The sequence below is a fragment of the Meriones unguiculatus genome, chromosome 14, assembly GCF_030254825.1.
Source record: "Meriones unguiculatus strain TT.TT164.6M chromosome 14, Bangor_MerUng_6.1, whole genome shotgun sequence".
Lineage (NCBI taxonomy): Eukaryota > Metazoa > Chordata > Mammalia > Rodentia > Muridae > Meriones > Meriones unguiculatus.
This window is the reverse complement of record NC_083361.1, coordinates 6,789,544-6,806,664: the sequence shown is the minus strand read 5'-3', so window position 1 is coordinate 6,806,664 and position 17,121 is coordinate 6,789,544. Positions and strand designations below refer to the sequence as shown.

Genomic DNA, 17,121 nt, shown 5'->3' with positions numbered 1-17,121 from the left:
GGCTTACAGCCATATCATAATGCAAAATGCATACAGTCCAACTTCAAAAGGCCGAAGTTCAAATTCTCTTTTGAGACTCATGGCAAACTCTTAATTATAACCACCTGTAAAATCAAATGAAAAAGAAGATCACATACTTCCAACCTACAATGGCACAGGATATATATTACCATTCCAAAGAGGAGGAACAGGAGTACAGTGAGGAAATACTGCACCAAAGTAAGACTGAAAACCAGCTGGGAAAACTCCAAGCTCTGCACTCCATGTCTGACGTCAAAGCGCTCTTCAGATCTCCAACTCCTTTCAGCGTTCTTGACCGCAGCACAGGTCTCTCTCTTGGGCTGGTTCCACTCCCTCAGCAGCTCTCCTCAGCAGGGAACCATGACTCTGGCATCTCCAACATCATGGAGTCTCCAAGGCAATCCAGGCTTCACCTTCACAGCTTCACAATGGCCTCTCTGGGCTTCCATGCAGGGACACCCCTGACACACACCTGGCCTCGGAAACTTTCCTCGGTCCTATAACCCCTTTCCTCTATCCTTGACTCTAAAGCCAGAACCACATGGCCGAAGCTGTCAAGTTCTTCTTGCTGGGTCTGGAGCACAGACCCCTTGTTCAAATGCATTTTCACCAGCTGTTTTTGATGGTTTCCTTGACTGCCTAAGCTTGGCTGTCCTAGAATTCACTCTATAGAACATGCTGGCTTCAAACTTAGAAATCCATCTGCCTCTGACTCCAGAGTGCTGGGATTAAAGGTGTTTGCTACCAAATTGGAGCACTTATCACAAGTTGGACGCTTAGCTGGATGGGTCTGGCTCTGAGACCACCACTCCCTTTATTCCAATTAGTATCAGGTTTTTCCATAATCTGTTTACACCTCCTGGTGTCCCTTTTCTCCACAATCTGTACATTTCGTATTTTTCCTTGCTCAGCTTGCTCCTTTTCATTATAGACCTCCATAAGATTGGCCACTAATAACCACGTGGCAGTCAACACTAGGCTGTTTTGAAATGTCCTCTGCCAAAGTTGTTGATCCATAGCTCTTCAATTTAGCCTCAGGCAGACTTTTTTGAACAAGGGCAAAAAGCAGCCACATTATTCATCAAAATATCACAAGAATGGTTCCTAAGCCGCACATTACTTTTCTTCTCCTCTGAAACCTCCTGAGCCAGGTTCCACAGTTCAAATCACCCTCAGCACCACTCTCTTCCACGCTCCTCCTAGTCTGGCTCATTAAACCCCACTCAAAGTGTCTAATCGCTTTTCTAACTCAAAGTCCCAAAGTGTTCCACATTTCTCCAGGCAAAAGCATGGTTAGGCCAATCACAGCAATACCCCAGTCCCTGGGATTCTGTCTTAGTTAGGGTTTCTGTTGCTGTGAAGAGACACCATGACTATAGCAACTGTTATAACAGAAAACATTTAATTGGGGCTGGCCTACAGTTCAGAGGTTTAGTCCATTATCATCATGGTGGGAAGCATGCTGGCAGGCAGGCATGCTGCTGGATTGGCAGGCAGCAGGAAGAGTGAGACACTGAGCCTGGCTTGAGCACCTGAGACCTCAAAGCCCACCCCCAGTGACATACTTTCTCCAAAATGGCTACACCCACTTCACCAAGGTCATAGAGCCACTCCCTATGAGCCTATGAGGGCCATTTTCATTCAAATCATCAAAGACAGCCGCAGGTTCTGTTCACCAAGGACAGCTTGGGATGCAGGAAGCATTCTGGGAGCACCTTACGGAGATGAGACCTAAGCAGTTCTTCAAGGCTGGCTGAGTTTCTAGATGCTATGGCCTGGATAAGAAGCGTCAAACTTACATGTTAAAGGCTTGCTCCCCTGTGAGGCAATGCTCAGGAGAGGCTTATAAAGGTATTAACTTCATCAATGGATTAACTACTGACAAACTAATAGCTCAATGGACTTTTAGGAGACGGAGCCTAACTGGAGTAAATAAGTCACTGGGAGGCATAACCTTAAAACAGTATCTTAGCACCCTAGGCTGTCTGCCTGTCTTCCCCTACCCCTTGTTTTCTACCTACTGTGCAACATGCTCCTACCGCTATGATTCACCCTTAAGTCAGATCCACGGTAATGAAGCCTACAGACCACGGAATGAAACCTCGGAAATCATGAGCCCAAATAAACCTTTCCTCTTTTTAACATCCTCTTTTAAAATCTTGTTTCCCTCGGGTACTTTGTCATAGCAGTGAAAACCTGACTTCCACGGCTGAGTAGTACAAAGATCAAAAAACTGTTTGCGCTTGCTATGGCGTGAATCTGAACATCCCCCATAGGTTCATGTGGCTGAACATGTGGTCCCTAGGTGAGTGCTGTTCTGGAAGGCTGCGGAACCTTTATTAGCTGGGTCACTGGGGCAAGCTGTGAGAGGCACAGCTGGCCACATGTTTGGTCCTGCTCTCTGCTGCCTAGCTGGCTGCCATGATGTGATCTCATCCTGCTGACACCCCTGGAGTCACCCCCGCTGTCATGCCTCCCCACCCGTCATGAGCTGTGCCTTTCGAGACACTAAGCCAGAATGCACCTTTCCTCCCCTGGGTTGCTTCTGTCAGGCAGTTCGTTGAAATGAGAAAAGTCACTGATGTGTGGACTCTCAAGGTCAGCAAGCAGGACAGAGCCTGGGCCTGACCTCTGCTCCATGACACCTGTGACCTCGGCAGCCCTGACTCATCTGAAGGCTCCTCCATGCTTGTGGCTGGTGCTGCACCAGCTGGAGGCTCTCCAAAGGGGTGAGTCTGGGCTTCCTTATGATAGGGCAACTGTGTTCTAACATCCCATCAGAGAGGACAAGGGGCTTCCATGGCCTGGCCTCAGTCACACAGCACCATCCTGTCAAGGCCAAGGTCAAACAGGAGTGAACAGATCCCACCTCTCCAGCCAGGCAGATCACAAGCTCAGTGCCAGCCTGGGACTGCACAGTGACTTTCAGCCACTCAGGGATGGTACTCCTAGCAATACCGTCACTTCACGTTGGCAGCTCAGATGCAACCAACCCAACAACACACCACTGTGATGGTGTTGTTTCCTAGGAAGGAACCGGAGCACTGGTGCCTCATAGCCACCATAAGGAGGCCAGGAGAGGCCATGGGCAAGCCTGACTTCCAATCACAACTCCCACAAGAAGAGGCCACAGTGCTGACATAGCTCTCCCCAGCACACTGAGCCTGTTTCCTCTTTTTAGAAGGGAAGTGGTAAGGATCTGGTTCCAAATGGAATATGAGCTAGGTGGGCATCAGGCATGGCCTCTCCCTGGCAGTCCAGCTGTCGACCCCAAAGGCAGCTAGACAAGTCACGTCTACTCCTCATCCTGCCTTGGTCCCTCCCAAGCGTCAAGCCAAGACAACGTCACAGGGGAACCAGAGCTTGCATCTCTCCTGCTGCCAACTCTACCTCAGCTGCATCTCCACAGCAAACCTGGTGGCCCAGGGCCAGCCTGGGATGCTGCCAAGTGGCCTAAAAGCGGGACTGATGCCAATTCGTGGAGCTGAACCCTCCTCCCGAGACAGCAGAAGGGTGACATGCCAGGACCAGCAATGGACGCCGTGGAGTCTGCTCGCAGCAGGAAGGGACAGCACACAAAGCACAGCAGGTTTGGAGGACAGCCCTTTAGGAGTCTGGCCCTCTCTAAGAGCTCGGAGTCAGGGTGGCAGCCAGGTGCCGTGTCATTCAAACCAGCCACAGACTCACTAGCCCACCTGGTCATGAGCAAGATGGGCACCAGGTAGCCAAGGCTGCAATTTACACATTAGCCTGGAACAATGACAGATGGGAAGACAAGATTCTTTGATCGCTTCAAGCGTCCCTGGCTACATAGCCTCTGCCTCAGTGCTGCGAGCAGGCGGGAGTGGCTGCCGGGTGTCTTAGAGGGTAGAAGTGGGCCAGTCTCTCCCAGGGAGCTTAACCTGGCTTCTGCTCCTTACCACGGCACAGCCCTAATTCTCCACCATCTCTCACAGAGAGGACAGTGAAGGGCAGAGCATGTGAGGCCAGAGACAGGCATTAGTAACACCCTTGAACATGGTGACAAGCCTCAGAAAGGGGACCCAGACAGCACACATCCCCCAGCAAGCCCATGCAGAAGCAACCACCTACTGTGCAAAGGCCACAGGCATTTTTAGTATGCAAGGGATCTGGGCTTTCAATAAACTGTGCCCCCACCCTACAGCTCTGATCCGACCCCTCTCCCTAACTGAGGTTCAGGGCTGTTGAGTCAGAGCTTGCCAGCGAAGGGCTGGCTACTGTCCCTCCCCCACAATGTCCCCACCCCACCATCATTCCCAGCAGGCTTGGTACCAAGGCAGGGACCTCTCCTTACTTTCCCATCCAGGTGGCATAGCTGGGAGGAAGGTTGGGCACGAACAGGGTTGCTTTCCCAGTGTCCACATCAATGACACCATAACAGCCTGACTCGGTGACACCGAAGGCCCAGTGGAAGAAGGACTCCTGCAGGGGGAGCAAGAACGGAGCAGAAGCATGAGGTGCAACAGGCAGGCGAGCTGGGACTCAGGCTTCCTCCTGGGAAATGGCCCCAGCCCTGAGCAGCCCAGCTGCCGCTGTCCATCCTGCCGTGATGTGCTTTCTCAAGAGCAGACAGGGCCCCTTTGACTCTGCCTCCTACCATCTCTTAAGAATCACATTTACTTATGTACTGTGTATCTCTGTATGTGCCACAGCACATGTAGAGGGCGACCTGCAGGAATCAGTCCTTTCCTTCTACCTTGTGGGTCCTGGGGATCAATTTCAGGTGGCCGGGCTTGGCAGCGGGCACTTTCATCCACTGAGCCATTTCCCCAGCCTAACTCCTGTCTTTTCTTTTTAATGGTTCAGGTTTCTTGCATGCCCCCACTTCATCCATCTGAAGGTTAACTAGGCTCATGGCAGCCAGCAGCCAACAGCATCAAGCAAGCACAAGAGCAATTTGGAAACCCACACAGACTATCTTAACCCAAATGGGGGCACTCTCTCTCTCTCTTTTTCTCTGATGCTTAGCAGTAAGCAATGAGCTGGTGTCAAGGTATGAAGTGGGGGAGGGGCTCTTCTGAGAAGAACCCAGAATGGCATCAGTGAGGGAGCCCATAGCTGAATTTAGAAAGGTGATTTTTAAACCACAAATACATAAACCTCTAGAAGCTTCAAGCCGAGGCAGAAAGAGACTGAGACCTCCATGATACTGGGCAACTGGGGACTGCAGGCCTATGGCTGTGAGGACAATGGGGCCACGAGCAAGAGCCTCAGAGGGCGGTGATGTGCTGCTGCCATGGACAGGCACCAGCTTGGGCCAACCTTACCCTTCCTTTCCATACCACCTGGCCCTTCTCACTCCTCTGTGCCCCACTCCTACTCCAAGAAAGCTTCTGGCTACAGTTATGGGTCTAGAAGCTGAGAGAGAAAATAACCACAACCATGACCACAACCATGGAGTCAGATAGTTTTGTGTGTGTGCATTCATGCATCCATGCTTGTATGCATGTGTGCATGCATGCATGTGCATGTCTGTGCTCGTGTGTGTGTGATGGTACTGGAGATTGAAACTAGGGTGTGTGCATGTGTGTTGGTGGTGGTGGTGGTACTGGAGATTGAAGCTAGAGCCTACTATGTGCTAGGCAGGTGCTCTACCACTGAGCCACACCACCAGCCCCTCACTGGAGGATTCTAGGCAGGGGCTCTACCACTGAGCTACACCCCCAGCCCCTCACTGGGGGATTTTAGGCAGGGGCTCTACCACTGAGCCACACCCCAGCCCCTCACTGGGGTGTTCTAGGCAGGGGCTATACCACTGGGCCACACCCCCAGCCCCTCACTGGGGGATTCTAGGCAAGGGCTCTACCACTAAATGACATTCTCAGTTCTTTTTGTTTGTTTTGTTTTGAGGTAAGGTCTCCCTAAATTTCCCACGCTGGCTTTGAACTAGTGATCCAACTAATTAAGCCTCTGGAGTACTAAGATCATAGGCCTACACCGGGCCCAGCTAGAAGGTAGGGTTCTAATCCAGGTCTACCTATTGGCAGGCTATTTCCCCCAGGCCTGTGTCCTCCTCTCTAAAGTGCATATGATGTTAGGATCAATGAGATCAGGCCCAACCTGGGTCACCCTAGCTTCCTGGGCAAGCGTTGTTACTCCTGGGGACTTCATGCTGCATAATTCTCAGCTAAGTACAGGATGTCTAGGGTGCACACCAGAGTTCCAGAACCTCAGAGTCCCTGGTTCACATACAGGGCTGTTAGGGTGGCAAGGGTGAACATCAGCCAAACCAGGTCACACAACCCTCCCAGCTCTCCTCTTTGCCAGCATTTGGTCCCAGGGACTCAACCTCTCGCCTTCAGCTTAATCTTCTGCTGTACCCAAAACTGTTGCCATGGCCCAGACCACCCTCTGTTTTACCCACTCCTAGGCACACTATCCTCTTGCTTGTCCAAACTCACCCTGGCTCTTCAGAGCTCACTCCAAACACCACTCCTCCTGCTTGCTCCCCCAGGGATATATCTTCGTATATGCTGAGATCTCTGCCCAACAGGTAAGACTAGAGGTACTGACCCCAGATGTGGATCCCTGCTCCCATGCTGCCTCTAGAGGCCCTGGGAACCACCCCTGCCTCGCCCCCAGCCCCATGCTGGAGGCAGACAGGCCTGTGAGAGTGGGGTGCGGCTCACCTGGCGGAAGATGATGGAGGTATCGGTGCAGTAGCGTTGCATCTCTTCACCTCCCTGCAACACAACAACTGAGCCAGGCTGCACAGCTGCATTCTTCCTCAGCCTCTCGCACAGGCGCTGCCTGTTCAGGGCGAACAGTGCCAGTGGCACCTTCAGGGTCTCATTCCCCAGGGAAAAGGAAGGACTGCGGAGTCATGAGAACAGAGAGCACTGGCCAGTGAGCGCCGTCGCCCGAGGTCTGGGCCTGCGGAGGAGCTTAGGCAAGTCAGCCCAAGCTCAACCTACTGGGACCCAGAGAGCATCCTTCACCGACCCAACCAAGGCTACAGAGGCTTGTCCATCATGCTCTCCACCCTTCTGTTCCTGAGCGCCTGGCTTACCCTGGGGATGAGGGGTGAGGGTACCTACTCAGCTGGTAGGTGGGCAAGGCTTGTGGGGGCAGGCCTCTGCAGGGGCTAGGGAGACCACTCCTGTGCCACGCTCCAGGGCTTGCCATCTGCTTTGGGCTTTCTAGAACAGGTGGGAGGGCGGAGCCCTGACCCAGACAGCACTGCCAACCATCCTGCACATGCCATTCTGTGCCCCTGCACATATGCTGCCAGCCTTATAGCCTATGTTGGTAGTCCCAGGCCCAGCAATGCCCAAACCCTCAGTATACACATACAGCACAACCCCACAGCACTTGGCCAGTCTCCCAACCTGCCCTCCAGATCCAACCCTAACCCACGTCGGGGACCTATTGACTGAGAGTTCCGTAGATTCATCAGCCTGTGTCCTGCCTCTGGATTCCAGGTCGGTTGAGCCTATGAGAGGCGTGAGGGATGGGAGAGGAGAAGGAATAAATCAGCACAAAGCTCCCTTGGCTCTTTCCCTGGCAGGTCTGTGCAGGCCTCAAAGCAGGGGCCCGGCTCCCCTCTTCTTCTCAGGTTCCCATCACATTCCTGCAGTTCTGTGAAAACATCCCTGCAACAAATTCCCGGCCTCAACCAGGGCCCTAACTGAAACAGGCCGTCCACGCCCCAGGAGACAGACCTGCATCTGTCTGAGTCTGTGTCCTGTGCCTAGCACCCTGCCTGACACAGCAAGTGCTCGATAAACAGCTGCTGAGTGTGCCACTGTCACAGTTAGTTTGTGGGGGGCCACACCCCCAACTGTACAGATTGGAGGGTACCACATCAACTGGGGGGATGGGGAAGGGGGGACACCTTCACATGCCCATGGTCTAGATACTTCACTCTTATCCCCAGCACCTGCCCTTCCTTCCTCCCAGGAGAATGAGTGCGAGCTTGGGTGGGCATGAGTACCTAGGGCTTCCACAAAGCAAGGAGGAAAGGGCAGGCATATCCTGGTAACAGCTCGTAGGCATGGCTCCCAGCTGGCCTGGCTGACAGGAACTGAAAGTGCATCCTCTAGCACCCTCACCCAGGAACTCGAACACCCTCCCTGCCCTCTCAGTCACACCCATGGAAGGGAGTCAGCAGAGCACAGGAGCGAAGTTCATCTTTACAGGGTCCTCAGGAGCAAATGCAGAGGGATTCCTGCCATGGATGGGCTCCCGGCCAAGTCACCCCACCCACAGTACCACGGTTTGAAAATGCCCTGCTGGAGCTTCCTTGCCTCCCATAGCCTCCCGTGTCTATAACACCTCCTTAAGCCTCATAATGTCCCTGGCATGTGATCACCCCAGTTAGAAGGCTCTTGGCCTCTTGGCTAGAAGGTACAGAGGTCTGAAGTCCCTTCGGACACCCAGACTCGGGGCCTGCTGCCTGCTTCCTATACGGGCCTTGAGCATCTGAACATGTTGCTATCTGAGGGTCTCCTGGGACAAGGCCCTGGGAGATGAGGGGTGAGCAAACTTACCCTCCACATGTCTCGGTCCCAACACCACCCACCTCGTCCTGGGCTGGGGTTAAAGAAAGGCAGTTTAGCCTGAGGCGCCAGGCAAGGCCATGTGCTCCAGTAACAGAATACTCCAGGACGCTCTCAGGCGTGGCCTGACATACCAAACCCCTGGAGGGAAAGACAGGGCCAGGGCTAAGAGTAACCTCTCCCTGTAAGCTCACCTAATGTAGCGCCCATAAAACATGATGCGGGGGGGGGGGGTTGAACCCAGAAAATGGCACATCCCAGGCGAGCACGCCACCCCTGCACTACATCCCCAGTCAAACCCCTTTTTCAATACTGTATTTTCACACAGACTGGCCTTGAACTTGCTCTCCCAGCCAAGATCTTGCTCTCCCAGATCTTGACCTTGCAATCCGCCTGCCCCAGACTCCTGAGTAGCTGTGATCTCAGGCCATTGCCTCTAGGCCTGGCTGCCCAACTGGTTTGTGAAGGTTTTGCTTGTTTGTTTTTTAATTAATTGACGCTTGGGATTTCAAAAGCACAAGCATGTCATTCCTTAGTCCCCAGCATGCCATTTCTGAGTCCCGGCCAAACAAAACACAATCCAGGGATATATTTGAGAGGAACGAAGTGGCTGCTGGACCAGCTCTGGGCTAAAGACATTCACAGGACAGACCCTCCCAGGCCAACCACCAAGGCCTAGGAAGCAGCCAGGGGTCAATAGCAGACTAATAACTAATAACTGAGCCAGCCCCTAGGGAGCATGCAAGGCAATGCCATTGCCCCTGTAGCCTAACCCTGTCCCAAACTCCCTGTGCCACTGTCTCAGGGTTTCTGTTGCTGTGGTAAACACCACAGCCACAAGCAACTTGGGGAGGAAAAGGTTTACTTGCTTCCACTCCCACATCACAGTCCATCATCCAAGCAGTCAGGACACAAACCTCACTGCAGGAGCTGATACAGAGGCCACAGAGGGGTGCTGCTTACTTTCCTGGCTTGCTGCCCAAGGCTTGTTCAGCCTGCTTTCCTACAGAACCCAGGACACCAGCCAGGGTGGTGGTCCTGGGTTCTATAACACAGTAAGCTGGGCCTTCCGTGATCAATCACTGATCAAGAAAATGTACCACAGGGTGCCTACAGACAAAGCTGGTGGGAACATTTTCTCTATTGAGGTTCCCTTTTCCAAAATGTCTCTAGCTTGTGTCAATTTGACATTAAAGCTAGCCAGAACAGCCCTGACCCTCGTCTGCCATTTTGCCATGGGGTGAATGCACAAGGGAGAGATGCCCCAATACCACCGCCTGTGGCAGGTGGGTGAGCTGGCCCCACCCCTCCATGGCTGCAGCACTTCACCTCCTGGGCAGCACCGTAGAGCAGGCCCTGCTGGTGAAGGTGCAGGTGAGCCGGCCTCAAGGGCCTGAGAGCAGGAGAGCTGCCCCTGCCCCTCGCTGGCATCGGCACGGGGTGAGCTAGCCAGGGCAGTGTTGGAGCTGGCCCCGGTGGTACGAGCACAGGAGAGCTGGCGGACTGACCAATCAGCTACCTCCCAGACCCAGTTCCAGGGCTTCCAGTTGGCCCACCCCCACACCTACCTCATCTACGAACTGCCCGAATGAGTGAAAGCGCCAGTCCTGCAGAGCCAAAGCTGCAGGATCTCCGTGACACAGGGCAACAACAGGATATCCGAGGGGAGTCCCCATGAGGACCCAGCACACACAGTGTAGCAGAAGCCAGAGGCCTCGAACCAGACCAACGACTCACTGCAATGAACATGGGTGGGTGAAGATGTGTGGACAGAAGGATGGACTGTGGGATGGTGTTTTTAAAAATCACTGTTCTCTTCTTTTCTTTGGAGGGTTGTAAGGGCAGATACAAAAGGATGGGGAGATGAGTGGGATTGGGGTGCATGATGTGAAATTCACAAAGAATCAAAAAAAAAAATTAAAAAAAAAAAAAACTAGTCAGCACAATCACCCCCTCCTTTGCCCTCAATGGCCACCTGTTGGTTTCTGACCTAAGGCCCACAGAGAGCCACACATAGAACATTAACACCTTGTCTTCTTGATGAAAAATGCTCCTTTGTTTTCTCTAATTTATCATTCAAATTTGCATTTTATTCAATTATTGGTGTAGCAACCAGCCACTGAGTCTCGGAGGCAGCACCCACAGCCCTCACCGGTGCTTTCGCTCCACAGCATTGCTGCAACATTCTCATTTATCACGCCTTCACAATCAAGGTCCCTTTCATGTGCACTCCTTCCATGCAATGTCACCCACCAAGTGACATCAGGTGGGTCGGCTGACACGGCTTCCAAAGCCGTGAGCCAAACTAAAATGATTTTCTTTATAAGGTACTAGCCTTAGGCATGTAGGTACAGCAGCAGAAAACAGGCTAGGACGGCATACAGGTTCACCAATACCTACCAGCTCCACTGCACAGACCGTAACAAGATCCCTGTGCTGCCGCCTGAAGCCACATGGATAAGCTCCCAGGGAAAGAGGGGCCAGGCAAGTATGACCAGGCACTAGCTACCTATCTACAAGACGATATTCCTGACTGGGGGGACTTTGGGCAGGAGGCAGGTGCCACCACACGGCCACCTCCCTCTCTCCTGAGAAGGACTAGAGAGAACAAGCACATGCATCTAGGGACAAGGAGAGGGCTTACAAGAGAGAGGATTGAGCCTAGGAAAGAACCAGAGATGGCAAAGGGCGCCTGGGCCAGCCTGACTCCACCGGCTCATCTGCTTTCCAGGGCCAGCATGAGGACTTTGCTCAGCAGCGCAAAGTTCACATAGGGTGTGACAGCTTTTGATCAAGACCCTGACAGAATGCTGATTCAGCATGGCAAGTAACTCCTCAGATATACACCCAGGGAAGCTTGTGTGAAGCCCGTGAGGAATGAGAGAGCGTTCTTCATCCTACTCTTTGAATTCTGTCCCCTTTCTTACCCACAACTCCCCTCCTTGGCCACTGCTGTCTCCCAGGAAGGCAGAAGATTCTGGAATAATTCATATGGCAAATGTCCCTTTCATTCGAATGGCACCATTTCACCAACTTCTAATCACAGGGTATCCTTGGTGGCCCAAGGGATATAAACCAAGTTGGCCCCTGGGCTCCAAGGATGCCAAGAAAGGGATGACAGAAACCAAGCCCTCAGCTACTCATGATGGGAAGACGAGAAGCTGTGTGCTACCAACACAAAACTGAGATTCTCTGGGGGTTTGGAGCAGGGACCCTTCAATGGGAGGCCTGTTCACGGGAGAAGGAGCCCTCAGGGTGGACCCGTAAGTCTGCGAACAATCTTTTAATCATGTCAGAAGACAAAAGCATCCCAGGGCCATCGGGTGAGCAGGCCCCAGGACAAGGAGAATACAGGGCAACAAATGCAAACAGGTCTAACTGCAGCTGAGAGGTCTCAGCCTCTGTACATAGAAAACTCAAAGCGTGGCTCAATGAGAAAAAGCAGAACTACCTTCCAGCAGTGCACAGAATCAGGGGAGTTTCTCTCTGAGTCTGAGATGCTGCTTAGAGCTTCTACTGCTCCCCAACTCATATAGGGTACACCTGAGATTCTTACGAGCTGCCCTCTCCTTGGTTTCACTGGGACTCTGCAGGAAAGCAGCGCTGACTCATTGGAAGCCTGTGGCTATGAGTTGGGGCTCATTATACCTGACACTCTTAGTTGGGCATGAGGGTATAAGCCTGTCATCCCAGTACTCTGGAGGCTTATACAGGAGGATCATGAGTTCAAGGCCTGTAAGTAAGTCCCTATCTCAAAAAGCTAAATTTAAAAAACAAACAAATAAACAAACAAACAAACAAAAACACACAAGGAATGTAGAAGACCCCTTGGCTTGGCACAAGCCAAGTCCTGGGTTACAACCCTGATACTTCCAAAACGTGGGAGACAACTGACAAGCTGACCTATCATGGAAATGCAGCAGTAGGAAGCCAAGTTTTCTGCAGAACATCCTCCAACCTGTCCCCTTAAGGAGGTTGCTAGACTCAGCCAAGCTCAACATTTCCAAGGAGAGTTCTACAACCATCCTCCCAAGGAGGCCTTGGCCAGCTGGAAACTCCCCACCTCTGTCAGCTTTCCCAACAAATATGCCTCTCCAAGACCTGGGTCACCTTTTCAATCATCTTTCGTGATGACACCAGAGAACCAGCTCAGTGACAGGAGGCTTCCTTTGAGGGTGTGGCTAGTTCCAATCCAGACTGAGAATCTTTCAGAAAGAAACAACAAGCCTTGAGGCAGCCTGGAGCCTCAAACCCAAACACAGCTGCTGGAACTGCCTGTGACCAGCTGGCCAGCCCAGATGAGCAGGTAAGACCCATCGATACCTACCATACTTATTGCTCACTGCGCTTCTTAACAGAGGGTCAGAGGTTAGGTGCAAAGTTCTAGTCCTGGCCTCTTGGACTTTGCAGTTTTCCCCTCTAAGTGTGTCTCACTGTTTAAAGTTTACCCCAGAGATCACCTAGCACAAAGATCATTGCAGAGCACACGCCGCTTGCTGGCTCAAACCAAGATCAGAGGCACAAAGTGTAAATGAGAGAATCCCACATGCCCATCAGCTTTAACGGCCCAGGGTTGTCCCTAAAAAAACAGCAGGCATCCACCACATGACTGCTACATTCAACACTCTCCTAACCTTAGGAGCCAGCTAAGATGCCACTGGTTCCATCTCCCACATCTCAAACAGAGAGAGACACATTTGGTCCTCTAGTTTCCCCATGCTTATCTCAATTCCAAACACAGTATGTGTGGAGAATTGCCCTCTTCTATCCCTATCCTTCCTAACACCCTCTCCCATCAGGTCCACACCCTCTCCCACTGAAATCACAGCTCATGCTATCAGGCTCAATAAGAAACCAAGTGACACACGCCTTTAATCCCAGGACTTGGGAGGCAGAGGCAGGGGGATCTCCAAATTGCAGGCCAGCCTGGTCTACAGAGTTGAATTCCAGGACAGCCAGGGGAACACAGAGAAACCTTATCTCAAAAAAAAAAAAAGAGCAGGAGGAAGAGGACAAAAAGGAGGAAGAAGAGGAGGAGGAGCAGAAGCAGATCCCAAGCAGGATCTAATGCTATCTATATTCTTGTAATGCCAGCACTCTGAAGGGCAAAGCAAGCGGATTCAGAGTCCCAGGCCAGCCTGTGCTACATAGTGAAACCCTGTTTAAAAAATTTAAAAAGCAGATGCCAGCCAGGCTATACAGAGAAACCCTGTGTAGAAGAAAAGAAAAGGAAAAAACAAACAAACAAACAAAAAAAACAGATCCCAGATGATAATCTTTCCTGCTCCCCCAGAGCAAAGTCTGGAGAGGTCACTGGGCACCACACCTACAAGCTCAAGGATGCACCCCACTTTCTCAATCTATATCTCTTAACCTTTGATCAGCTGTCCCTCCCCAACACTGAGAGAGCCCGTCTGTCTACACTTCCTCCCAACAGGACCACCGACCCTTTAATGGTATAGAATCATAATTTAATTATATAGAATCAGGCCTGAACTGAGCAAGAAACTGAGCTAGTTAGGCTCGGCATTAAACCCGCAATGGAAACAGAGAGGAGACAACGGACAGGTAGAAAATGAGGCACTACAGAGTTGATCAGATGGAGGAAAGTGTCTTGGAGGAGCTGACGTTTGGGCTAGGAAAGAATCAGGAAAGTGCTGGCCTGGTTAACCGGGATTCCACGCCCACTCCAAATACTACCCACACTTTCCCTCTCTTTTGGGGAAAAGCCTAGAGATCTGGCGCCCAGACCAGGCTGACCACCCAAGCGGAAGGGCGTGGCAGTGAACAGATTTATCAAGCTCCGATCCCGGCCACACACGATGAAGTCGCCACAAGTAGAGCTCCAGGAGAGACCCAAGGGCCAGTGGGCAACCGCGAACGTGCAGGGACTCTGTGGGTACCACTGCAGCCAGGCGCTAGGTTCCGGTGCTCGCGAGAAGAATCGCGCCTCCCGAGGGCCACAGAGAAACCTCAGTTCGAACCCCGGAGGCTGTCACCAACTGTACAGCTCGGAACGCCGAGACAGGCCACCTCTACGCGCCCACGGGCAGGAGCGAGGAACAAACTGCACTCACCGCGCGGCGGACGCCATGTTCACTCGGCGCTAGTATCACGTGGAGTGCGGCGTCAGCTGAACCTGCTCGGGTTCCGCCAAGGCGGGCGGGGCGGGGCCAGGGGCGTGGCTTGAGGTGGGGGCGGGGCGTCCCCGGTCCCTCCTCCTCAGGCTCCGGACAGCACACCCAGAAGAGGCGGAGCCCTGGTGAGTTCAGGATCTGAGCTGGACGTCTCCCTGGCTCCCGCCAAGACCTAGGATGGACCTGAGCAGCAACCACGAGGCTTCCCCTCGTGGGAAGAAGTGTGCTGAGACAGGAGATGAACTGATGCTAAGTCAGCCCCTGACCTTAGGTTGTGGCAGCCCACCCGTGAGAAAGACACATGGGGAGGAAGAAACACAGGAAGAAAGACAGCATAGGGAGGAAAGCAGAGAGCTTGGGCAACTGGAGTAAAAGAAGCCTTCAGGAACCGGAGTGTGAGAGGGGCATCTCTGGCTGGAGAGATAAGCAAGACCTTCAGGGCCTTGAATATAAGTTGGAAAGCTAGATCTAATAGAATCTAGTCCAAGTCTCCACAAGTGCAGAATGGAGGAGCTGAAGGAAGAGAAACGGGGGTGGGGAGGGCACAGAGCCCCGCCTTGGTGATAGGGTAGAGTCCTACAGAGAAGGGGGAATCAGAAGGCAGGTGTTGCCCTCCCTACTCTCAGAAGGTTTCCAGCACTTACAGGCCAGGCACTGGTTCAAATTCTTTGCACGAAAGCCCCAAGAGGTAAGTACTGACATGGAACCATTTTACAGAGAAGGAGACTAAGGCTCAGAAGGGTGAGTAACATGCCTGAACTCACATGATTAACGGGTTCTTGAGAACTCAGAAACACACATACACACACACACAGTATATTGGCTCCGTCTTCAGCTACAGAGTCTCAACTCCCTAATAAGGGACACTTTTTAAAAATAGCAGAGGATGAGCGGAGAGCTATTCGTGTCCGTTCGTCTCAGGAAAACCTGCCCCCAGCTAATCACAGCCCCACTTCTTTTGACACAAAATATGTCAAAATTAAGCCAACTGCCAGCCTAATGCTTATTAATGTGTAAAAGAAGTAATTATCCCAAATATTTACAAAAGAGAGGCAGGGAACGTTGAATGGAGCGCTCTCTCCTTGGCTGTAACGGGAAGTACTGCCCATGGCCACTGCCCACCCAGCCCCATCTGCACAGTGGGTCTCTAGGCAGGGTCTGCTCTGATAGTGGTTTTGTTATGTCAGACACTCCCTGCGTCTCCCCACCCCTCCCCCGCTCTTGCTCAAGAACCTTTCCAACCAGCCTGACCGCAGCCCTCACTGCTCTCCATCAGATCTCATCATGCCTCCTGCCACCTACCACAGCTCCCTCCCAACCCCCCCCTCCCCTCCCCCGAGGCTGAGGCAGAGAGAGCCTCCCTGTGCCTCCTTGCTCCCGCCCAGCAGAGGCTCTGGCAGGGACTACAGGAGAAGCCGCTCGGGGGTGTGGGAGAACATTTTGGAGTTACTCATGCAGGGCAGACCCAGACGCTGCTGGGAGCCAGGAGGCAATTGGGGAAAGATTGATTTTAGAGAGTTGGCGTGGGAGTGTGTAAATTAGCTGAGGAAGTGCACCGGGCGGCGCGCTCATGCCTCTCACTGCACCACATCACCTCTAAGGTCATGCGTGGGTCCTTCGAGACAAAGTCTGGCCTGGTGATGGCCTACAGGTGGCTGAGAGGTAGCTGCTTGTTAGCCCAGTTGCCAGAAGTGCCCTGCCTAGCCACACCTTCAGGTCCTCCTTCCCCCTGTGGCACTGTGTCAGACCAGCTGGTCCTGCCCTACACACCCTCTCTGCTAAGCTACTACTCCCCCACAGGTCCTTGGACACTGCTGACCACTGGCTGGGTCCTCTGACTCATGTTGATTCATGTCAACATGAGGTGCGTGCGTGCGACAGATAGGGGACAGGAGGATATATTCCCAACCTCATTTCTCCCAGGTAGGACAGGAAGGCGTGTGACAGAGAGGATGTGATATATTAGTTATTTTACTCCTCACTATACCCCAGAACCTTACAGAAGCCACTTTAAAGGGGGGACAGTTCGTTTGGGCCCATGCTTCCAGAGGCTGTGATCATTATCCTGAGTTGTCACCCTGACATACCCAGAATCACTTGGAGAGTCTGAGGGACGGGCTGTTTAAATTGAGATTTCCCTGGGAGAGGGATTGTCTGGATCAAGTTTGTGATGTGGGGAGGCCCAGCCCGCTGGAGCTGGCTCTGCCCCCTAGACAGGTGGTCCTGAATTGTATGACTAAAGATAGAGAGCTGAGCACAAGCTGACAAGCATGCGTTCATGTCTCTCTGCCCTTGACCGTGACTAGCTTTGTGCCGTCCCTGCCCTGACGTCCCCAGAAGGGTGGATTGCAGCCATCATCATCAGAATCATCATCAGAAATAAGCCCCTTTCTCCCTTAAGTTGCTTTCTGCCGGAGTACTCATCAGAGCATGGGAAACAAAGC

General features: G+C 52.5%; 1 protein-coding gene across 2 annotated transcripts in view; it reads right to left on the bottom strand.

Moving 5' to 3' along the window:
- The window catches only part of Pepd (peptidase D), a 132,939-nt gene extending 118,227 nt beyond the window's left edge, over positions 1-14,712 (bottom strand). The window contains exons 1-3 of one of the 2 annotated variants that reach the window (XM_021641879.2): positions 14,618-14,712; positions 6,672-6,855; positions 4,337-4,464 (exon numbers count right to left, since the gene is read on the bottom strand). In XM_021641879.2, the coding sequence (XP_021497554.1) occupies positions 4,337-4,464; positions 6,672-6,855; positions 14,618-14,634 (329 nt within the window). In that variant the 5' untranslated portion in view covers positions 14,635-14,712. The remainder of the gene's footprint in view (positions 1-4,336; positions 4,465-6,671; positions 6,856-14,617) is intronic. The other variant, XM_021641889.2, reaches the window with a different exon arrangement.
- Positions 14,713-17,121: the final 2,409 nt, after the last annotated feature.